The sequence below is a fragment of the Felis catus genome, chromosome A2 (genome assembly GCF_018350175.1).
Source record: "Felis catus isolate Fca126 chromosome A2, F.catus_Fca126_mat1.0, whole genome shotgun sequence".
NCBI lineage: Eukaryota > Metazoa > Chordata > Mammalia > Carnivora > Felidae > Felis > Felis catus.
Genome location: NC_058369.1, coordinates 79,532,782 through 79,558,382, shown reverse-complemented (window position 1 = coordinate 79,558,382; position 25,601 = coordinate 79,532,782). Strand labels below are relative to the sequence as shown.

The window sequence follows — 25,601 nt, the reverse complement described above, 5'->3', positions numbered from 1 at the left end:
CTTAAAGAAAGCAAGATTTTTGTTTTGTAGCGAAGTAAATTATTTTTTAAAGCCTTCAACAGCTGTCACACATGAACTAGCGCTCTGCTGTGCGATGGTGTGCATGCTGCAGCTGATTAAGCTTCACTATTTTTTAAAAAATCAATTACCCTTTGTAAAAGCAGAACAGCCTGCCCAAATACACATCTTCGACACAGCACAATGACCGGCATGCAGTACGATACGTTATACAGCAAACTTGACAAGAAAAAAATACGTCCTGCTTGTTTCTTAGCAATGCTACACCATTAATTGTTCATGCAAGAGATGTAGCTGTACCTTTCTGAAGAGGACGACTTCTCAGAGTTAACTGACATCAGCAGCTCAATCTTCTGCTTGATTTCTGGAAAAATCAGAAAATATTCACAACCAAGATTGCCTGCTCTTGCTTTCAAGCTTTATATCAACAGATTTTTCGTCTCTGATCCCTTTTGTTCAAAAAGAGGCCACAAGATTCGCAGTACTTCTGTTAGGACTGGGATTCGATGGTGCTATAAAGGGAAAAGCTCCAGAGGCACCAGGCCTTGCTAAACTATGCACATGACTGTTTATGAAAGCAGGAAGTACCATTTCTTTTAAGCGGAGGGGTGTTTTCTTTTTTAAGGTAGAACCAGCATGGCTCTGCAAGAAGATTTCAAATGCAGCAAACTAAAATACAAACAAGAAATGCTCACAACTGGACTGGGTACACTGGATAATCTGAGAAGCCTGGATAATAAAGTTACAGGCTGTAAAGAACAGATGTGCAACCCTGGGCTACTTCTATTTCACCAGCCCTGAAAAATATGGCTCAGTGAATCATTTTTGTCACTTAAGAATGAAATATTAAACCAGAACCCCAATTTATAGATCAAAATTTTTTTAACCTTTCTTAGAATTTCTTGACCGTCTTTAGTTAAAGAATGTGTTTAACATCTTGTCCTTAACTCCTTCAGAAAAAGACTTGTATTTTACACCTTAATTCTCCCCTCCTCCTTCGCAGTACAGCACAAGTGAACAGCAACACCCAGTTACCGAGCAGATAATATACTTGTCCTTTTAGGAAAGGACTGACAATGCCATCTGCAACAGAAATGTAAGCGCCAATTCAATTTAATTAAAAGATAATTGCTGATACTGATTTGGAGGAAAAGAAAAAAAAAAAGAGAGACAGAGATAACAGACCAAAAGCAAAGGAGAGGTAAAAATAAAAGGGAGAAGGAAAAGAGAAGGAAAATAAAACCTAACACATTTCCTTTAAAAATACTAATGACTGACCGAAAAGCACGTAATTTTACGTGAATAAAACTGACATGGTCCCATTACCCAAACTATTTCACACGCAAAGCCGTTTTCCCACTCCTATTCCCATGCATAATAAAAAGTTCACATACCAAAAATAAAACACCTGGCCACTGACATACTGCTATAGGCAGTCTCAGGATATCAAAGTAGAGCTAACAGTTTCAGGGTATTTTTTTTCTTAGGGGTAAAACACATTTTAATTTGTAAGAATCTTGACTACAGAAATCAAAGGAATAGGAAAAGGGAATACAAATTAGTTGCATAAGATACAATGGACCTGTTCAGAAATATCTTTTTCAATGTTGTTCAAATAAGGGATTTCCGAATTGTTTAAGCTTACAACTTCATCCAACGGGCACTATAAAGCTGGCATGAACGTCCGTTTAGAGAACAGAATCTACCACAGCTCTGGCCAAACTACCTAACCACTGGGGAGAGCACACAGCACAGTGGTTAAGACGAGATGATGATACTGAAACTTACCTCGAGGATTCTTACGTGGATTACAGAGTCTGGCACCGGGTGCCACAGAGAATGCTCAGTAATGCCCCTTCCGCCGGTTTAAAAAGAGCGGTGTTTAAGAAGAGCTCAGCCTTGGCCACCAGCAGCCTTGGATCTGAAGGCAGGCTCCTCCAGCATTTTTAACAGCCCTATGACCTTGGGGAAATTAATGAGACTTTCTAAAAGCCTCTATCTCCTCTCCTATAAAATGGGGATAGCAACTGCTCGTAAAGGGCTGTTGTGAGCCGTATGAAATACGGTAATCCATGAAAGTCATGTAGATGTAGTGTTGTGCCTGCCATATAGTAAGCCCTGTGTCTGCTGCTAAGTAGTGCCTAGCAAAGGACAGTAATCCTAAATAAATATTTGTTGAAGGAGTTAATGAGGTATACTAGGTCTGTCCTATTTTAAAGAGCTTGTCCACAGTTTTGATCTACTTTCTCCTTACTATCAACATCAACATGCAGCTTTTTATCACTATAGTTTGATTTTATGTGGAAATTTAACTTTAATCTGTATCTCAGTCTCCCTGTGTAATTCTCAGTTTATCAACTAGCCATGTCAGAAATGAGGTTACACTTGAATCCTTCTTCATCATGGTAATTGTTCATTCCAAAAAGACAAAAGATTCACCCTTCAGTGTGCAGATCATCTGTGCACATAAGCTGAAAGACACCCAATTTAAACCACACAGTTCTCAGGAAGTGTATGCCCATCTTACAAACATTAGAAAGAAAAGTTAAAGCTTTGAGAGCTCCAAGCCAAAAGGGTTTCCAGTAATACATGGACAGGTTTCTAACATGTTTTGCACATTTTCTTCAAACCTTCAGATATGTTTCTAGTTCCTGAAGGACTAAAACATTCAGGAATGTTTACAAATACTATATGAATATTGTATCCTCTGAGGCCCATAAGGTCCATTTCTTTTTTTTTTTTTTTTTTTAATGTTTGTTTATTTTTGAGAGAGAGACAGACAGACAGACAGAGTGCAAGTGGGGGAGGAGCAGAGAGAGGGAGACACAGAATCTGAAGCAGGCTCCAGGCTCCGGGCTGTCAGCACAGAGCCTGATGCGGGGCTCAAACTCAGAAACCGTGAGATCATGACCTGAGCTGAAGTCGGAAGCTCAACCAACTGAGCCACCCAGGCGCCCCCCAAAAGGTCCATTTCTAGTCTACTACCTACTCCTCCTTACCAATACCATCCGTGGTCTAATTATTCCCCGCATCCATTGAGAACCCCAGAAGCCATGTCATTGAGTCTTACTCCACCACAATACCTGCCATAGTACCGGGGGGCTTCGATGTTCACGTTCGTAGGACTTCCACAAACCCTTGGCTAAGGACCTCAGCCTTCTGAACCTCTGATCACTTGCATCATCTACTGTGACCACACTCTCTTACACACACTACAAACATTCCCCCAAAATTAGTTTGTGTTTTATTCACAGTATCTATGACCCTATCCTTCATTTTTTTGCAATTAAGTCCACCGGTCTTTCTCTTTATGAATGATGGTCTTCCTGTCACATTTAGACTTTCCCCACACCGGTTTTTTAAAATCGTCCCATTTTCCACAAATAACGCTTTGTAATTCACTTTGCATGTAAATCTTGGACCCTTCTAGAACATATTTCAGTCTATGAACGGATGTAGAGATCCAGTCTGCTTTTATAGTTACACTTTAAAATGCTACACCCCCACCAACCCCCACCAATTCTAAATTACTCTCTTCACTACCACTCCTCAGGTTCTTCCGAAGCGGCCATCATAACAACCCCATAAATACATATTTATTCAACCATCTAGGGTCTCCCCTTTATTCATTCAGGCCAGTGAGTATTAAGGCCACACTTCTTTATTTCACAAAGAAAATAAATGAGTGGCACTTGTGTAGTTTGAATAAGCATATTTAAAATTATGGTTGATTTTTTTTTTGTCATCATGTTCTTTTAATTTCTAAATAACATTATGGGACAATGTTAAGTTTTTCTTTGTTTTTCTAATGTTTTTGTGTTCTGATTCTCCTCCTAACTCTAGGTTCTTTGCTGGATCATCTTTTTTCACCCAGACCTTAAATGTAGGAGATACTTATCTCACATGACCCTCTTTTCACTCACCGACTCTTCCAATCTGCTCCCCTGACATCCACAACCAAATGACACTGATGGTGACCAAACCTGAACTTCGAGCCCAATACTCTCTCCTGCAACTCAGCACTGTGCATCCTTCCACCCTTCCTAGACATCTTCACCTACATGGTCCCTAGATGCCTTGAACCCACCATCTAAACCTCAACTCTTCAACTTCCCGATCTAAGATGTCCTATGTACAACCTTCACATCTCCCCAAACAGCAGCAGCATTGCCCTTCTGAGTCTGGAATGTTTGAAGGATTCCAGACTAGCACCCCTGTCTCATTTGGGGTATCATTACCACCACTCTCCCCTTCCAACCTATTTTATGTTCCAGGACTGCTGAGCACTACTCTGGGATTCCCTAAACACACCATGCTTTCTCACACCACCAAGTGTTTTCTTAGAACGCAGTTTCCCTCCCTGGGATGCCACTGCCCCGTGTGCTTCCCTTGCACACCCAACTCACTTTTCTAATCTCAGCCCACGCGCCACCTCCCCTCTGCACCCCAGAGGGAACACAGCTCACCTCCGCTGTAATTCTATATATCACATACACCGGCAGGACAACATTACTGAAATATATACGCTACTTGTCTGACTCCCCGAGACCAGGGCTTCTTTAGGAATGGAGACCTGAAGTTTCATTTCAATTTACACTTACTTGTTGATTCTTTCATGGTCCTCTTAGCCTATCCTAGTCAACGTTTCAATCTAGCTAACTTCGTGTCCTTATTCTTAAATATACATTTCCAGACACAATTACTCAATCAGAGATTCAAACAACTACAGAGATAGAAGAGTCCTCAGAGGTCATCACTTAGCTGAACCACATTAATTTATGAAGAAGAAATTTGAGGGCTAAAAAGATAAACAACTGGTGGCAATAACACTTTTCACCTTCGCCCAGACTACCATTTCTGAGACCTACAGCTAAATTTCCAAGGACCTAGCAACCCAAGCAGAACATTCAGCATCCTTTAAAACCTGCTTCTAGGGGCACCTGGGTGGCTCAGACGGTTAAGCATCAAACTCTCAGTTTCAGCTCAGGTCATGATCTCGCATTCATGAGTTCAAGCCCCGCACTGGGCTCTGTGTTCACACTTTGGGGCCTGCTTGAGATTCTCACTCCCTCTCTGCCCCTCCCCTGCTCGTGCTATCTCTCAAAATAAATAAGTAAACTTAAAAAAATTTTTTTAAACCAGCTTCTAAATCTATTTACTCATATTTCCAATCAATTAAAATCATCACTATTAGTCAGCTTTCTTGATTAAAACAACTGGTCAGTCTTGGGGCACCTGGATGGCCCTGTCAGTTAAGCGTCCAACTTCTGCTCAGGTCATGATCTCACGGTTCATGAGTTCAAGCCCCACATCAGGTTCTATGCTGACAGCTCACAGCCTGAGAGCCTCCTTCGGATTCTATGTCTCCCTCTCTCTCTGCTCCTCCCCTGTTCACGCTCTGTCTCTGTCTCTGTCTCTCTCTCTCTCAAAAATAAATAAACATTAAAATTTAAAAACCAACTGGTCAGTCTGTGACATCATACTCTTCCTATTCATCACATTATACACCAAAAAGGAAAAACCAATTCACCAGGATCTCCCACTCATTCTCTTTCATCCAACCTACAGATCCAGAATAAAATGAAAACTTTTATTCTGATTGTACCCACACTTTAAAAGATACTCAAATCCCTCGCAAAGATGAACACTTTTAGCTCTTCGGTTAATGGCCTACTATGTCTAATATTTAGTTTTCTACTCAATAACGTGAGTTTGAAGACTCATGGAACACTTACGGCTATGAGTCCAGAGCTGAGACCATCCCTGAGAACCCAGACCAGGAAGAGTGGTTACTCTCCCTTTCTCTCTGCCCCTCCCCTGTTCACATGTGCATTCTCATTCTCTCTCTCAAAAAAACAAACAATTTAAAAAACAACCAAGTCCAATAAAGGATATGCTTCAAAGATCAGACAGTGTGGGGGAAAAGGTGCACAGCCCTGAATCCACCTGGATCCTAAGAGCAACAGTAGTGTGAGACTCACACAGGATGCTGTGGAGAGGACATGTTCCCATGTCCTTTACATCACTACCTGCCCAACACAAGCTCACATGGGACCCTTCCTTTTAAGACATGGAAATTAAGATATAATAACTGGGCAGACAGTTCTACCTAAATTCTTAAACCTACATCCTTTCTCCATGGGTGCTATTCCAACAGATTTACTAAACTTAATTTCTCTTGCCAAATTGCTTTTTTTTTTAATGTTTATTTTTATTTCTGAGAGAGAGATGGAGTGCTAGCAAGGGAGGGGCAGAGAGACAGACAGATAGACACGGAATCCAAAGCAGGCTCCAGGCTCTGAGCTGCCAGCACAGAGTCCGACGCAACGCCCAAACCCACGGACCACAAGAGCCAAAGTCAGACACTCAACCAACTGAGCCACCCCAAGCACTCCTCTCTTGTCAAATTCTTTACGTGACCATTCATAAAGCTGATTTTATTTCAGGTATAAAGAGGATTATTTTTTTTTTAATGTTTATTTTTGAGAGACAAAGGAAAACAGAGAGCGAGTAGGGGAGGGGCAGAGAGAGAGGGAGACACAGAATCTGAAGCAGGCTCCCAGGCTGCAAGCCCTCAGCACAGAGCCGGATGTGGGGCTCGAACTCACGAACCGTGAGATCATGACATAAGCCAGAGTCAGACCTTAACCGACTGAGCCACCCAGGCGCCCAGAAAGGATATTTTAAATTAATGCTTTATCTGTATATTTGGAGCCATTTCAGGCTGCAAGGAACAGGTATGTGCTCAGTTTACCTCAGGGGATAAGACAGTACTGCCAGAAAACATCTAAAAGTTAAGAACAGAACAAGATTCTGGCTGTGAGGCCTGTGGAGGCATTTATCTGTTCTTAACAGCTCTTGATACTCAGTTCATGTTACCAAGTGTTCAGAGGGATTGCTCTCCACCTTAATGCTTCACCATTCTGGGGACTCAACACCTCTCTGACCCTAATTCCATTTCTCCTGTCACTACCAATTAACTGCTTCTCTCTGTTTCTCATGTTCACAGATCCTACTGCCTCAACCATGCATGCTTACGGCCTTCTCTCTTGGTGTCTCCAACTTAAGCCTGCAAGTATCTCTACGGGGCTCCCATGTAAATGCAAACCAGGGGCTGCAGCAGCTTTTCTGGCCCAAGTGTCAATCCCTGATAATACCCTCTGGGACCAAGTATTGAGTTCCTGACGCAAAATTCAAGAGACGGGCACATAAGAGACCCTTCATAAAGGAGGAGTAAAGCAAGCACTCTGAGACGTCTAGGAAGGTCAGTGATGAACTGACCAACACCATGAAGACAGTCGGGTGTAAAAACGAGTCCTTGCCGTCCCAGCATTCATTATTCAAGCCTTCTGTTAGAAGAACACAGAGAGAAGCAAAAACTGTGCAAACAAAAGCAATCATTAATGAAATGGCCATTCAAACAACTGTCCCTGGTTATTCCCAGTCTCCATCTCCATCTATCAAACCCCTTCTTTCTCTCTCTCACACTGATGGTCATACAGTCCAACAACAATTCAAATAAGATGTAAACCCAAAACAAAGTGAAAACTGAAAATACGTTCCAAAACATGCAACATTTGACAAGGCTGGCTGAAGACACTCACGAAATGTTAGAATCCCAAATGAGGCTACAGAAGGAGTCAGGAAGGTCAGTAATTGATGAGAAAAATCAACAAGGACAATAATATGCTAAGTGTCTCAAGAATGACAATTATTTGATTATCAGTGACTAACGGGGAAGATAATAAAACTCTTGAAGAGTCTGCAAAAATGTCCTTCGTTATAATTGCATTATAAATTATAAGATATCCAATCGTGTTATTACACAAAATTTAGTACAAAAATATATGCCAAAACAATCAACACTTCATGCATTCTTTGTTCATTCTAATATTCAGTACTTATTTTTCATTAGAATTCAAATTTTGATAAATAAGCTTACTTTCAGAATCATTTTATTTTTCAAGATAAAAGTCCCAATTTCACCCCTTCCTTAAAAGGAGACTTTTTCCAGTATCCTGCCTTCTGAACAGGGTGATGGGCCAGCGGACTACACTGTGTTCACTCCAAACTCCACAAAGGGGTGGGGGTGGGAGGGGGCGGGGACAAGGAGGGGAAGGAGGTGGTCTCCAGCTGGCTAGGTTTCAATTTGAACTTTCAAGGTAGCTGCTGCTGCCACTAATCAGAAATTTCATTTACTAGAGGCAATACTTTTCCTTCTGTTACTTCTTAAACTAATTACCCTGAGTGCAACTGATAACGCAAAAGGAACATCAGTTTAAAAGGAAAAGTTTGTTCCCGATTTTCAAGTTCTAGAAAGAAAAGCAGGTCAATCCCCTCAAACTGGGATTCCCATCCTCACTTACCCCCATAAGCCTGCAACTGCAAGCAAGAGGCAGGGAGAAGGGGAACCAGGTGCCCTGGCTGTGTCTGCAGCACCAGCTGGACACGGCACCACCCAACTGGACACGGCAGGGGTGTGCTCAGACTTCACAGGCCTCCAGACAGTATCTGTTACCAGTGCTTTTGTTATTTTGATATTGAGGAATTCCAGGACAACTTAATACAAAAATGTATTAAAATACGAAAAGATGAATGTTTAAATAAATTCTTAATTTTATTACCATCACCATCATTGTCTTCTATCAGCAAGGAAATGTAATGAAACTAATTCCTGAAAACTGTCTACAGGTTTCTCACCACAGCACAGTATCATTAATAGTTAATCCAGGCTGCTAAACAGAACAAAGACACTCTTACCCTGACTCTGTTGGGGAGACCTAAGAAGTAACACAAGTTCTTAGATAACTGAGCTGTTACACTCAGGGTGAGATCCAACTTCCCCCTTCACCATGAGATCAAGTTTAAAGCTTTCTCTGTTTTATGCTTATAAAATAAATACCATTTGTACAATTTTCTGATACATGAATTTTAGAATTTACAACACAGAATACTACTCGGAAGAAGAAGTATTTTTGTAATCCTAACTAAAAGACAGTTTTTCATACTAGATATTAATATACAAGTGAAACTACTCGGTTCTCTAATATTGTGGCTTACAATGTCATAAATTAAGACATTTTAATTTCATTTACAATTTTGGCACATAAAGGACTGTGAGTTCACCAAGGCAATAAATGCTTGCTTTTATTGACTCCTGTAGTAAACCAAGGCCGTTCAACCATCTTCAAAAGTAATTTCACTATGTTAAGAGGAGGTAAAATTATTGTACAAGGCTTATTTACATGTATAAGAAAACAAGCCATATCAAAATATGAGGTATAAGGAGGAATTAGAGTCCCTAACTCCCAATCCACATTAACTTTCAAACTTCAGAACTGCAATTCTGAAATTGATGTGATGCAGTCCAATCTGTCCGCCCTTCCACATTCCCTCATCACCAACAGGTGCTGCACTAGATGCCACACGAGCAGAGGGAGGAAGAATGTCTCAAAAATATGCAGGGCAGGGGCACCAGAGGGGCTCAGTCAGTTAAGCATCAGACTTTGGCTCAGGTCATAATCTCACAGTTTGTGAGTTCAAGCCCTGCATCGAGCTGTCCGCTGTCAGTGCAAAGCCTGCTTCAGATCCTTTATCCTCCTACCTCTCTGCCCCTCCCCTCCCAAAAATAAACACCTAAACTTAAAAAAAAAAAAAAATACACACACACACACACACACACACACACACACACACACACACGTATGGCGGGGCACCTGGGTGGCTCAGTTGGTTAACTGTTCAACTTCAGCTCAGGTCATGATCTCATGGTTTGTAAGTCTGAAGCCCTGCATTGGGATCTGTGCTGACAGTGCCTCTCTGTCTCCCTCCCTCCCTCTCTCTCTCTCTCAAAAACAAACATTTAAAAATTATTTTAAAAATAAGAAAAATTATAAGAAATAAAAATAAAAAAATATGTAGGGCAAAACTTCTCCCTTCAGGGAGTTCACAGCCCAATATTTAGCATTTAGCTTGAACCATCTGGCCTACCTGAGCCCTTTACATGAATGAACTCACAACAACTGGAGAGGTAGGTACTTAACATAATTTCCATTTTACATGCATGGAAACTGAAGCTTTGGACGTTTATAAATTTCCAAAATAGAGTGTCTGGGTGGCTCGGTCAGTTGAGCATCCAACTCTTGATTTTGGCTCATGATCTCACAGTTCATGGGATAGAGTCCCATGTCAGGCTCTGCACTGCCAGCACAGAGCCTATTTGGGATTCTCTCTTTCTCTGCCCCTCCCCTGCAGGTGCGTGCGTGTGTGCATGCTCTCTCTCTCTCCTCTCTCAAAATAAATAAACATTAAAAAAATAGTAATACAAAAAATTGTTCTAAAACCTCCAGACCTAAACAATTCCATTTACAATAGCATCAAAAAGTATGCAATACTTAGGAATAAATTTAACAAAGGAAATCAGAGACTTGTGCACTGAAAAACACAAAACATTGTTGATAGAAATTAAAGACTTAAATGAGAAGGCATCCTGTGTTCGTGAGTTGGAAGACTTATTATTATTAAAATGACAGTATTCCCCTAAATTGATCTACAGATTCACACAATTCCTATAAAAATTCTCAATACCTTTTTTTTCCAGAAATGGGCAAACTGACCCTTAAATTCATTTAGACATTCAAGGGACCCTGAATAGCCAAAACAATCTTGAAAAAAGAACAAAGTTGGAGGACTCACACATCTTGATTTCAAAACTTATTATGAAGCTATAGTAATCAAAACAGTGTGATTAAGGAGAACCCAGGTGTCTCAGTCAATTAAGTGTCCAACTGGGGCTCAAGGTCATGATCTCATGGCATGTGGGTTTGAGCCCCAAGTCAGGCTCTGTGCTGACAGCTAGGAGCTGGAAGCCTGCTTCGGATTCAGACTCCCTCTTTCTGCCCCTCCCCCCACGCTTGCTCGCTTGTGCACTCTCTCAAAAATACATTAACATTTAAAAAATTAAATTTAGGGGCACCTGGGTGGCTCAGTTGGTTAAGCGGCCGACTTCGGCTCAGGTCATGATCTCGCAGTCCGTGGGTTCAAGCCACGCATCGGGCTCTGTGCTGACTGCTCAGAGCCTGGAGCCTGTTTTGGATTCTGTGTCTCCCTCTCTCTCTGACCCCCCCCCTCCCCATTCATGCTCTGTCTCTCTCTGTCTCAAAAATAAATGTTAAAAAAATTTTTTTTAATTAAATTTAAAAAAAAACACTGTGAAACTGGCATAAAGATAAGACATATAGATCAACGGAATAGAATCAGAGTCCAGAAATAAACCCTCACATGACAGCCAACTGATTTCCAACAGTGCCAAGGCCACTAGGCGAGAAAAGAATGGCCTCCAAAACATGGTCCAGACAACTGGATGTCTACATGCAAAAGAATAATATTGGACTCCTAACTCACAGTACATACAAAAGTTAGCCCTAAATGGATCAAAAATCTAAATATAAAGGCTAAAACTTGACTCTTAAAAGGAAATACAGATGTATATCTTCACTATTTTGGATTAGGCTCGTTTCTTAAATATGACACAGAAAGTACAAAAAACAGAAGAACATCGTAAGAATTAAAAACTTTGGTGAATCAAGAAACACTTATTGAGAAAAAAAAAGATAATCCACAGAATGGGAGTAAATATTTGCACATCACATATCCGATAAAGAACCAGAAACCAGAATATATAAAGAACTCTTAAAAGTCAGCAATTTAAAAAAAAACAACACCCAATTTAAAAAATGGGCAAAGGATCTAATAGACATTTCTCCAAAGAAAACACACAAATGGCCAAGAAGCACATGAGAAACTGCTCAACATCATCTGTCATCAGGGAAACACAAATTACAACAAAAATGAAATATCATTTTATACCCACACCAGGATGGCTGTAATCAGAAAGACGGCAACAAGGATTGACAAGGATGTGGAGAATTTGGGAACTTCACATACCGTTGGTGGGAATGTTAAATGGCAGAACTACTTTGGAAAACAATCTGGCAATTCTTCAAAAAGTTCAACAAAGGGTTACCATATGACCCAACAATTCCACTCCTCAGTATATACCCAAGAGAACTGAAAACATACGTTCATACTGTTCACAAAAAAACCTGCACACAAGTGGTATTTGTAATATCCCCAAAGTAACAACCCATATATCTATCAGCTGATGAATAGATAAACAAAATGTGGTATATCCATACATAAGAAAAATGGAGTAATGATACATGCTAACACATGGATAAATCCTGAAAACATTATGGACAGTGAAACAAGCCAGAGACAAAACACATATTGTATCATTTCACTTACATGAAATGTCCAGAACAGGGACATGTAGAGAGACAGAAAGTAGATCTAGGGGCTAGGGAAGGAGGGAAAATGGGGAGTGTCTGCTAATGCACAAAGAGTTTCTTTTGAGAATGATAAAAATGATCTGGAATTGGGAAGTGGCGAGGTCTTTACAATAGTATAAATATGCTAAAAGCCACTGACTTGTAAACTTTAAACTGGTGAAAAGGGGAACGTGAATTTTATTTTAATTAAAAAAAATGGGGCGCCTGGGTGGCCAGTCGGTTAAGCGTCGACTTCAGCCAGGTCACGATCTCGCGGTCCGGGAGTTCGAGCCCCGCGTCGGGCTCTGTGCTGATGATGGCTCAGAGCCTGGAGCCTGTTTCCGATTCTGTGTCTCCCTCTCTCTCTGCCCCTCCCCCGTTCATGCTCTCTCTCTGTCCCAAAAATAAATAAACGTTGAAAAAAAAAATTTTTTTTTAATTAAAAAAAAATTTAAAAAAAAAAAAAAAAGATTCCAGAGCTAGTAGGGCACTGAGCCAGGATGAGAACCTGGCGGCCTAGCTCTGTAGTCTAGATCCCCAGGTGCGTGTTGCGCTGCCCAGCCTCCAGGGAGGAAATGATCAGTGTGGGGAAAGGGAATGGCCAAAGAAGGCATCTGTCACTAGCGTTAGGAGGACTTTGCCAGGTGAAGAGAAGCCCACTCCCAACAGGAAAATGGCACAAACAAAGCTACGGAGACTCCTGTCGTGTGGGCCATCCAAGTTGTTTTGGTGGCTGGCAGGAGCCAAGTAGAGACTGGTAGGAAATAAAGAGAGATACTGGTGGGGTCTGTCCCTAGAGCATCTTACACGCCACACAAAGAAGTCCGTCTTACATAGGGTAGAATATAACCAACTATACAGTGAAAACTAAAATAAGAGATTCAACAGGTGGGTTAGAATTAAGAGAAAATTTTTTAAATCTTATGTCATGCCAGGGAGAAAGTATTTGACTTCATGGAACTATGTATGAGACTTGTCGATTCTCCACAATTCATCCTGTGTCTGTACACCCACACAGTGCCCCCCAGGAACTCTGCCAATTATCACCTCTCTCATTTGTAAATCCTAAAATTCTCACCTCAAGCCTCAATAGTGCCTTTCTATAAAAACCTTTAACAGCAGCAAGCAATAGTAAAGTCTACTTCCAAGGCTTTGTTGCTTTACACAATGTTCTAAAGTACGATAAACACTGTAGCAAATCAAACACAGGCTACTTTATTCTTGTCTTGCTGTCTGTGGGATTTCCCACCAATCACATAAACAGAAAACCTCAATTAGTTCTCCATTTTAATACGCAAAAATCAATGAACAGGGCCTTAAACGTATCAAGGACACAGAACACTTTAACTCTGTTTTATCAAAATGACGCTGAATCAGTATTCCAGAGTACAAGTTCTCCATCCTTATCATCTCTGGCCACGTATTGATTGCGTTGCTGGTTTCTAGTCACGTGGAAAAATATTTTAAGCATGCAATAATGCCTAAATATAAAGACACCAGGATTCATAATTATATTTGTAACAAAGAGCAGCAACAATACCAACAGTAACATCTAACATTTCATACCAATTACAATGCCAGGAACTCTTTTATCCGCTTTATATAGTGACTCTCTGCAAACTCTCATATCCCTGTAAGATAAAGGTTATCATTATCCTCATTTTACAGACAGGGAAATGGAGGTACAGAAAGGCTCAGTAACTTGCTGCCATTTACAGGGCTAGTGTAGTAGAGGGGACTCAGAGCCCCAGCAGCCTCTGTACAGGCTCTGGGCCCTCAACCACCATACATTACGTGTGGCCGATTTAGAATGCGCTCACATTTTTCCATAGTAAAAAACCTAAACATTCACTCATGTTCACAATACTTATGAAAGTTACAACACAATCCTATAAATTCAGTCCTATTCAGACTTCATGTTTATAATCTTGCTGTCCCCTCCCCCTTAAAAAATTTGTCAGCCTTAAAACAATCATTTATTACACCTACAACTATGGTAAGTGTTTGTGGGGGTAACGTTACTAGCTCGCATTAAGAGTTTAAAGAAAATCAAATTTTAGGGCCATATTTTGACTGCATTTTATGGGGTGAGCTAGGTACTGAACTAGTACTGGGCAATTGAGGCACTCTGTATCTCTTGCATTTAAGTTAACTCTTCATGCTAAGGGCCATTCGTACTGATCTGCAGACCTACTAAATCACTCTCTTGGGGTGACGATGCCGAAAAAGTCTCAAGAGGTAATTCTGATGTGCGGCCAGTGTTGAGAATCACTGGCTTTACACTTGGCGCCTGTCCTCCTTATCTAACTGACACGACAGTGTTACAAACACACAATTCATTTCACAAACACAATTAGCTAATCATGCCAAACAATATTCTATTTATTGGGACTTCAACATAGGGAATGCTAGATAGTGACAATCCAGCAATTCCACTTCTTCCAAATCCAAGCTACGAGAACACTCACGCGTGTCCTCGGAGGGTCACACAAAGATGCTCCTCATAATGCTGTGTGCCACAGCAAGTAATGGAGAACAACCCGACTGTTAACTGAACTCTGCTACATTCATCATACACAGCCTTTGAAAAGAGTGAGGTGGCCCTGCAGGTACTGAATGATCTACAAAAGTGACACTAAGCGTGCAGAATACGCAGTATACTACTTTTGTTATAAATGCGTGTTTTCACAGATGTGTATGTGCGTGCATATATGTACATGTAAATGAAAAGTAAAGTTGAGAAGAGTATACTCCAAACTGATTAGGAGAAGGTCTTCCTTGCTTTTGCAGACAAAATGAGGAGGGGTGCCTGCGTGGCTCAGTCAGCCAGGTGTCTGACTTTAGCTCAGGTCATGATCTCGCGGTCTGTGAGTTCAAGCCCTGTGTCGGGGGCTCTTGTGCTGACAGCTCGGAGCCTGGAGCTTGCTTCGGATTCTGTGTCTCCCTCCCTCTTTCTGTCTCCCCCTCACTCACATTCTCTCTCTCTCTCTCTCTCTCTCTCTCTCTCTCAAAAGTAAATAAAACATTAAAAAAAAAAAAGGAATGAGGGAATGGTCATCAGAGAATTTCACCTTTACGGCACTTAAATATTTTATAGATGTTATTTGTGTAATTAAAAATAATTTTCTCAAATAATGTTGACTGTTGCCAAAGGATACCAAACCCCTTTTGTGGTTACCCAGCTTTCAAACGGACAGTATGCAAAAAGATTGCCATCACACCATTATAAATAGCATCCAAATGCCAATTTTCACTTTCAAATAAAATTCACAGTTTAATCAAGATCAAAGCAATGTTCCATTGGAATCCTGAGAGTGTTATACTGAATGGGGGGGGGGGGGGAACCAGCTCAATTCTTCAGACACTGTTCTATCATAAGAAAGGGAGTCTTGTGGAGGTTGTAAAAATGGCATTTAAAACTAGCTTTAAAAACTAAATTCGGTCTGTTCCAATTCTATCATGAGCAGGCTCTTATAATGAAATAAAATTGCTGAAACAAATTGGTCAACTAAAAAAAAGTATTTAAAAATACAGGTATTAATTTAGCAGTCCAAAAGTGACCAAGTCTCAACTAATGGGGTGTGCCTATGAAAGGTATACTACTGCATAGAAGAAACACAGAGAATCCCACAGACAAAAGTTAAGATAAAAACTAAATTTTGTACCTAGAGCCATGAATATTTGTTAGATTCTTAGGTTCTTTGTTAGATGGTGCAGAGGAGAAAGAAAGGCATGTGCTTGAGAAACCAGAGTCAATTGCCAGGGCAGTTAACGTAGCAAGAAACACTTCCCACAAAAGAAGCAATGCAATAAAAAGTATAAAATGGCTCAAGACCAGAACTTCAAGAAATTCCAATGTTGCTTTTTAAAAAAAATATAACTTTCTTCCAGTCATATCATCTACTTTAATAACAAAATGGTTCCTCAATTTATACTGAAATATGCCGGCCAATGTATTATAAGACATCTGAGGTACCCAGCTTTTTCCTTTTTCTAAAGCCTAATAACTCTCTGAAATCTGGACCAACTACAAAGATAGGAGGAAGGGGGAAAATATTTCTATTTCTTGAGTTGGGCGAGGGGGGTATTCAGGTGCCTATCTCATTTTTCAAATTTACATTCACATTTCAGGTTTTATATGCATGAAACATTGCATAATTTTAAAGTATGTTTTTTGGAGTATCTGAGTGGCTCAGTCGGTTAACCGTCCAACTCTTGATTTCGGCTCAGGTCGTGATCTCATGTTCAAGGAGTATGAACCCCACAGTGGGCTCTGTGCTGACAGCGCAGAGCCTGCTTAAGATGCGCTCTCTCTGCCCCTCCTCCCACCTGCTTGCAACGGGTGTGCACGCATGTGTGCGCGGCTCTCTCTCTCTCTCTCAGAATAAACATTTAAAAAATTTCTTATTAAAATATGATTTTAATTTTTCACCAGTGTTTAACCAGTTTCCACTGCTTTCTCACCATGGTCTCTTCCTTATCTCCTCCTCTGAACATAGGTATACCCCAGCTACCAGGCCTCCAAGGAATGCGTGAATTCTGGACAGCCACGTGTTCTTGACAGCTGAAAGATTATCTATCTTATTTAAGCCGCTCTGGACTGAAACATTCACATATGGCTAATATAAAGTTTCTTGGCTGCCTCAGAGTGTCTGTCATGAGCAGGACTCCCACACCCTCGGGGCCTCTGGAAGGAGGCTGAAGGTCTGCTTCCGCACCAAGAGCTCCAGGTTAGGGCAGTGGATTCAGCTTGTTACTGTTTTCTTTTTGTCCCTTCCAGTGACCACATGTGTGCCCTTCCAACTGGCCCATTCCAACCTGCTGAGTAAAGTATAAATAGATAGTTTCCCACACCATACGTGAAGTTTTCTTCACAATGTCGGTAACACTCCTAGGTTGAGGAGTGCTACAAATCCAAGGCTCACATAAAAACAGCTATGGCCCCTCTCTCTTTTGGGATCCCACTGCCACAGTACATCTGCTTCTCTTTAAGCATCCCTTTCATTCTCTCCCAAGTGGTCAGCTCTATAAATGCAGCTTGCACACGGCATATAAAAGTATGCCAGGCTCCTCTACATTACGATGGCAACAATAACTCTTGTTTTGTATGACGGTGACAAGGATAACTCTTGAGTTTGTCAAGGATTACAGATACTTATCTTCATAAAAATACTAGGAGGCATACACAATCACCATCTCTATTGTGTAGATGAGGGAGGGAAGGAGGGAGTGGAGGAGGGAAGGTAACGTGTCTAAAGTCACTCAGTCACTGGGGCAGCTAGGTGGCTCAGTCAGTTGAGCATCTGCCTCTTGATTTCAGTTCAGGTCATGATCCCAGGGTCGTTGGATCAAGCCCTGCTTGAGGCTCCATGCTGAATGTGGAGCCTGCTTAAGATTCTCATATTCTCTCTCTCTCTCTCCCTCTCCCTCTCTCTCTGAAATAAATAAGCAAATAATAATAATGAAGTCATCCAGCCATTAAGTGACAGACACAGAACTTGGCCCCAGGTCAATCAAACTCTGAGGTCAATGCTACTACTATCAACAATGATGCACTGGCCGGATCAAGGTGGCCTAAGCTCTCCACTTCAGAAATCCAAATTCCTGAGGCAGAGACTGCATTATTCCAATTCACTTTTTCCAGCCAGGCTACCATGCGCACAAGACGCCAGCTGCCATGTGGCCTGTCCGCGCTGGAGCCGTGCTGCACACCCAACACAGTCCCTCTGGAGGAGCTGGCACACAGCAGAGCCACACGGGAGGGGCCGCCACGGGACACCTCCGGTCTACACCCCTACCTAGGTACTCCTAGTGCTGAAACCTACACTTAAGTGTGCCTGACGTAAATCAGGTATAATCCCCACAGTTCGAGGTACGGGAATGGAAAGGAAAAATTCCAGAGTTTGGACAAGAGCTTTTCATCAAGCCTCACGGCAGCCACTGCAAATTTCTGTTCCGCTTTTACTCCATATTCACATTTTTTCTACTTAAAATATGAATTGCCTATGGTTTACCAGGACTGTAGTTAGGACAGTGTGAATCAAAAACCCTGTCAGGGGTTCCTTATGCCTTCTCATCAGAGGTTCTGGCAAAAAGAAATTCAGTAAATACTTCTTCCCCTAAGGGCTCCTATCCCTTGTGAAGTCTGGAGCAAAGGAAAAACTATGCCTGGGTCTTTGTCATTTTTTAAGTTTATTTATCTATTTTGAGAGGGAGGGGGAGAAAGAGAGAGACAGAGACAGAATATCCCAAGCAGACTCCACGCTGTCAGCACAGAGCCTGATACAGGGCTCGAACTCATGAACCATGAGATCACGACCTGAACCAAAATCAAGAGTCAGACGTTTAACCGACTGAGCCACCCAGGTGCCCCTTTTTGTCATTTTATAAGTCCTTTTTTCTATAGTTGAAGACTACAATCTTCTCTAATGTCTTTCAGCAAATATTTTTCTTTTTTAAAAAGTTTGTGCTGCTTAATAATTTTAAGTAATCATTCCCTTATTCTAGGTCTACACCGTCCAATACAGAAATCACTTGCCACATGGGCCTACTGCACACCCGAAAGATGGCTACTCTGAACAGAGACATGCTTAGCACACAAACAGAATGAAAAATATTCCGTTACTATTTTTATACAGATTACACCTTGATATGTTACACTGTTTTGGAGACACTGGGTTAAATGTATTATTTAATTAATTATTGGTTTTGTAGAATAATATTCAGCTGTAAAAAAAAGAATGAAACGCTGACACGTGCTACGACGCAGATGAATCGTGAAAACATGCTAAGTGAAATAAGCCAGATACAAAAGGACAGATATAATCTTAGTTTTACACAGAAAAACACTGCATGAGAAAAAGTACAAAAGGTATACCTCTATAGATGCACACAGTGCCTTGAAGAAGGCTTTAATAAGTAGAAGTATGATAGAATATAGAATCGAAAGGAATTTATAATCAGGATATATATTTTTTTACAGTCAAGTAGTAATTTTGTATCTGGCTTATTTCACTTAGCATGTTTTCATGATTCATCTGTGTCGTAGCACGTATCAGAATTTCATTCTTTTTTTTACAGCTGAATATTATTCTACGAAACCAATAATTAATTAAATAATACATTTAACCCACTTACACGAAGCATCCAGAATAAGCAAATTAATAGAGAAAATAAAACAGGCTCAGGGGCTGAGAAGGGGATATGGGGCGTCGTGGTTCAGGCCGCGAAAGTCGAAAGTCGCGTCAGACCCTCAGTACAGAGGATGGACTCACTGTCAGCAACCCAGCGGGTGGCTTGAGTACCTCTAAGGAATACTGTCCAATTTAACCCCACAAGAAGAAAAGTCCTGTAAATTGGTTTGCTACCATCACGCTTAAAAGACAAATTTTGTTTTCTTCCTACAAAGAATGGACCTGAGGAGGGCAAGAACACTCTGACACCAGAGCCATTTCCACAAACCATTCCACCAGTGCCCTTTAACGAGCGCCTTCAAAACACTCTGACAAACACAATCAGCTTTGTGCTGAGAGCACCTCTCTGTATAAAAGACACAATTTTACAAAATTAACATACTACACAAGGAAACAAACAAGTTGTTCTTTTGATTTATAGCATTCAGTCCTCTAAATTTACCAGGTTTCCAAATCTCAATTTATAACCGCATTCCCTAGCTCCCCATTTAAGAGATACATTTAGTTCTGTCTCTTATTTCTTAAGGCAATGAATCTTTAGAAGACAGATTTGAAATGTAACATACGTACTAAAAATCAAATATGCAATGTTCAGAGAAAGGAGAGGGAAAAAAAGAGGGCCTAAGTCCACTGGCTTTATAAGAACTAAAGAAATCCAGTGTCAGGAAGCCAAAGGAGAAATGGCATCATTGCCATTCTTGTATTTAAACATTTAAGGAAGGCTTATGAGGCTATTCGTGGACAGAAGAATAACAGTAACCAACAGCAGCAGCTAAAAGTGATACTGAGCTCTAGGTTACCTGTTTGGGGGGCTTCCCATTTATTACTTCAGTTAATCTACACAACCCCTCCACAGAGCTGGTCTTGTAATTTTCACCCTCTTCTCACTTACTGATGAGGAAACAGAGGCATAGAGAAATTATAAATACTTGTGCCCAAGGTCACATAGCTAATAAATGGGAGAGCTGGAGACAGACCCAGGTAACCTGGCTCCAGAAGCCACTACTACAAAGCGCCTCTCACAATCTTTATGGCAGGTTCGTGATAACATTTACAGTGGGGTTCAAGAGTCATAAACTAACAAAAAGAACGTACAGAGTAAGAACACTTACTGAACCCCATCACACACTCACCCGACAATACTCTGGGGAATCTTCAGGAACAGTAACTCACAGGTGTGATAAAATTGTCAAAATGAAATAAATGTTATTTTAGAAATAAAAATGAAAACCAATGGACTGTTCAAAATAGCAAACCAATTGCCAATCACAGATCTTTAGTTTTACGTGGAGTTAATGATGTACTGACAGAATGAAGCGACAAAGACCTGTGCTCCTTAAACCACAAGAGTCACAACTGTTGAATGCAAGGCAGGACGCAGCACATCCATTCTGTCTTGCCAGCTTGTCCTTTACCAACTACACTTAACATTGTCTTGTTCAACATTTGCAAATGTTTCAAACCACACTGGCTTTCCCTGATAAAAGAGCCGTCTCATCCGTAACATGTGGCCTCCTTGGTTGTGCACTTGGACAAAAGATCAGGCATACAGAGGTCCTCACTACCTGAAAGGCCTTCGGAGATGATCACATTTGGGCAAATTGTTTCCCCCAAACCTGCCAAGTTTTATCAAGCTTTAACAGAGTTAACAAAACCTTTGGTAATCACCGTATCAATCACTTTTGTTTTGTTTTCATTTTTTATTACAGTATAATTCACACTCTGCAAAATCCACCCTCCAGTGTTCAGTTCTGTAAGTGTTCTGTATGTAACAAACACAGACCGTTGTTACTCGCAGCCTTTAGCACCACCGATCTGTTCTCTGTCCCTATCCTCTTACCTTTTCCCATACAAATGGAATTGTGCAGTCTACGTGCTTTGGAGTCTGACTTGGAGTCTGACTTCTTTCAGGAAGCGTAACATCTTCAGATTCATTCATTTGCTGCAATGGTATCAATAGTTCACTTCTTTCTATTGCTGAACAGTATTCCATTGTACTGATATATCACCATTTGGCGCCTGGGTGGCTCAGTGGGTTAAGCGTCCAACTCCTGATTTTGGCTCAGGTCATGATCTCGTGATTTGTGAGTTCAAGCCCCACCTCGGGCTCTGTGCTGACAGTTCTCAGAGCCTGCTTGGGATTCTCTCTCTCCTCTTCTCTCTACCCCTCCCCACCCCCCACTCATGAGTGTGCACGTGCTCGTTCACTCTCTCTCTCTCTCAGATCTCCCTCTCAAAAATAAACAAACTTAAAAAAAAAAAGAATGTCTTTCAAGAAGGGTAAGACTTTGATATAAGTCCAATTTATTTTTTTAATGGATCAGGTTTTTGGTTTAAGAAATCTTTGCCTAATTCAAGTCACAAAGATTTTTCTCGAATGTTTTCTTCTACTAGTTTGTAGCTTTAGATTTAAGCCAATAATCCATTCTGAGTTAATTTTTGTATGTTGTGCAAGGTATCAATTACTTTTTTTAATTTTTACTGCTTGATCCAAAGTTCTGGTCCTTATCACAGTATTTATTTGACAAATGTTTTCTGGGCACCTATATTTGGCCTAGGGATGTAAGAGTAATAAATAAGAGGGCACAGACTAACACAGGCAACAACATGATCAACTCACTAAATCCAAGGTGAGCAGTGTGGACACAGACCAAGTCCAAATATGACAGCAGCAGGCACTCAGGAGCTTCCAGGAGGGCTAGTCTGATGCTGAGCAAACAGGGCAGGCAGAGAGTAACATTCCAGGAAGGGGAAATATCGCAAGCAATATACAAAGATTGAAAGAGCAAGGTTTGTTTAGGAAATAGCTGGGGGGGATTCTTCTCAACCACTTTGTATTCATGGCAGGCACTTACTTCTGCATGCTAGCATTTCTGGAAAGCCATTTTAGGGGACTCAAAAACTAAAAAACCCCACTAAACAAGCAAGCAACAAAATTCAATCACAACTATAGTATAATAGTATTTCTGTGTCTATAAAAAGCAAACAAAATTATCAAATAAAGAGGCCTTCAGGATAGTGTGGCTCAGTATAAGCTGCCAACGCCCAGCCTAGAACAGCTTGCCCTTGGCCTTCCCCCAAGCATGACCGTGATTGCACAGCGGACCCAGCAGGGGGCACAGGAGGAGTCTCACCCCCAACAGAGCTTGCCCCCCAGGAGGCTTTCGCTTGGCCTTCAATCCCATCACTCTTATCACCACCCAGAGAACCAGCAACAGCACCCATTCAGATTGACCAGCTGACCCACCTTCCCAGATGCCGCTTGGTTCCGTCAGCCCAAGTGACCCACATCACCAGCATCACTGATGTGCCCCGATTTCCCCCCACTCCCCCCACTGCCCACTGGAAGCATCAGCAAATCTCCACAACCTCTACCTCAGATGTAAGAGGACTGCTTGCCCTAACCCAACTGAGGACCGGACTTGTCCAGCAGGCCCGGGAACAGAGGCCCTTGTTTCTCCCAAGTCCCCATCCGCAGGGCCTGGTGGGGGCAGGGCTGCCATTGTCACCACAGTCTCTTTCCCACTCTTCAGGTGGAGAGCCTCCAACTCCCTACAATCCTTTCAACTAAGGCCTTTTCCCATCTCAACATTGTCAACAGCCTTTTTTCCATCTACATAATTTTTTAAATGAAATATTTTTCAGATAGCCCATAGACAGGATGAACAATAGAACTGTTCTGAAATTTTCACATTTTATTAATCTTTCTGAAAGAGATATCAGTGAACTAACTTTTCAAAAATTAAGACTAAAGAATAACAATGAACCCTGTAAAGATAAGGCCAAATGCTGTCTGGATAAAACCGTATCATACTCAGAACAGTAAAGCCTTACATTTGTTAATCTGCAGAACAAGTTAACTCTTTCTTTTGTTTTTAAATTAATTTTATTTATTTATTTTTGAGAGAGAGAGAGAGAGAGAGAGAGAGAGAGAATGAATGAATGAATGAATATGAATGAATGAATGAATCTCAAGCAGGCTCCACAGGGTTCCATCTCAGGACCCTGAGATGGTGACCTGAGCCAAAATCAAGAGTCTGATGTTTAACCAACTCAGTCTACCCAGGCGCCCCAACACTTTCTTTAACTGGAACACTAACACCTCCTTCCATCCTATCCCTAACTTTGAGTAAAACCTCACCATCCTACATGATTGGCTTCCTAAAGGATCAGAAATTCCTGGAGTTGAAGGAGACCTCCTCAGAGGCCACCTGATCAAGTCTATCACTTCTCACGTTTGCAAAAGGCTCATTTTCCCTTACACTTCATCATGGCCACAAGCCCTTGATGGCAACGGTCTCCCTGTCTCAACTCCTAAGTCAAACACAACACCTTTGATACCCTTGACAGAGCAAGCATTCAACAAAAGTTGCTAATACAAAATTAACAGGTAATTCTCAGTTGTTGTTCTTCCCAGTGTGTGCTGCCTGACAAGGAGCATACCCTCCCACAACCAGCATGGCCCTTGGGAGTAAGACCTGGGTCAGCCCCAGCCCTAATTCACTCTGTAAACTGTGGAAAGACTTAGCTGAAAACATGTTGGTCCTCAACATTCACATCTTTAAAATTCACATCTACATACAAAATGTCTAAAAACACACACAACCTCCTGGAGGCTGAGAGGTAGAAGGCCTCCTCACTTCCTAGTTCATATCAAGTATGTGGAGAAGTTCAGGGCTACCATCTTCTCTCAAGGTCTCTTCTGGACCCTAAATTTCATGAGTTTTCTTTGTTTGAATTAGATAACCCCTATTTCCCCCTCAATCTCAGTTTTTCTTCTGTCTTGATACTCTAAACATTGTTATTTGCCTATAGTTAGGTACTATATGAGATTTGGTACTATCATATTCCGTAATTTTTTCAATTTAATTAAATCACTATCAATGCTTCTTTTGATAATTATCTTCTCTTTTTTTTTTTTTTTAACAATTAGGGTTTTTTTTTAACTATTTATTTTGAGAGATAGAGCACTTATGCAGGGGAGGAGGAGGAGGAAGAGGAGGGGGAGGGGGAGAGAGAGAAAAGGAGGGAGGGAGGGAAGAAGGGAGGGGGGGAATCCCAAGCGGGCTCCACTCTGTCAGCACAGAGCCCGATGTGGGGCAAGAATTCACAAACTATGAGATCATGACCTGAGCCGAAAACAAGAGTTGGATGCTGAACCAACTGAGCCACCCAGGCACCCCTAAGTGTGACTTTTATAAATCATTACTAAGACAAACTAATGTTTCGATGCAACACTAAAATGTAATGATTTTCTGGCATGATTTATGGAAATAAAGAAACAGGCACAGGAGGGATGTACTGTAATTTTTTCATATGCAACAACTATTTCCAAGGCCAAAATACAATCTGTTGAGGTAAATGCATGTGCAGGCTTCATGTTGATATACAATGAAAAATGACCTCATGGAGAAAAAAATTAACATTTAATTTTGTATGACATTAAACCCACAAGTGAAATATATGGGAATAAAAGGAGAAACCTCTTAATTTTCATACTATTAAAAATTAAAGAAAATATGACCTGATTCCATCATGACAGCATTAAGTACTGAAACAATCCTCAATTAGAGTCAGAAAACTGGGATTTAAATTTTTTCTCTTCAAGTATCTCTGATTCCTAATTTAAAAGTAAGTTTCAGGGGCGCCTGGGTGGCTCAGTCGGTTGAGCGTCCGACTTCAGCTCAGGTCACGATCTCGCAATCTCGCGGTCCGTGAGTTCGAGCCCCGCGTCGGGCTCTGGGCTGATGGCTCAGAGCCTGGAGCCTGCTTCCGATTCTGTGTCTCCCTCTCTCTCTGCTCCTCCCCCGTTCATGCTCTGTCTCTCTCTCTCTGTCTCAAAAATAAATAAACGTTAAAAAAAATTTTTTTAATAAAAAAAATAATACATAAATAAAAGTAAGTTTCATCTTCCCGAAGTCTTTTTCTTCATCTACGAGATGCTATCCAAGTAGTAACTTAATTCATCCCATTAAACGATTAGACAGAAAAATCAGAACACAAGAAAATTTGTTGGTTTGGGGAGAGGGGTGAGTCAGGGTGGCCAATAAATAATGAGAAG

General features: G+C 41.2%; 1 protein-coding gene across 19 annotated transcripts in view; it reads right to left on the bottom strand.

Annotated features, from left to right (window-relative positions):
- Positions 1-25,601, bottom strand: part of SRPK2 (SRSF protein kinase 2) — a 256,095-nt gene that overhangs the window by 156,185 nt on the left and 74,309 nt on the right. For 4 of the 19 annotated variants that reach the window (XM_023250282.2, XM_023250276.2, XM_023250281.2 and 1 more), the window contains exon 3: positions 319-382. The exons of the other annotated variants lie outside the window; for them this stretch is intronic. In XM_023250282.2, coding sequence (XP_023106050.1) covers positions 319-356 — 38 coding nt within the window. In that variant the 5' untranslated portion in view covers positions 357-382. The remainder of the gene's footprint in view (positions 1-318; positions 383-25,601) is intronic. 19 annotated transcript variants of the gene reach the window in all.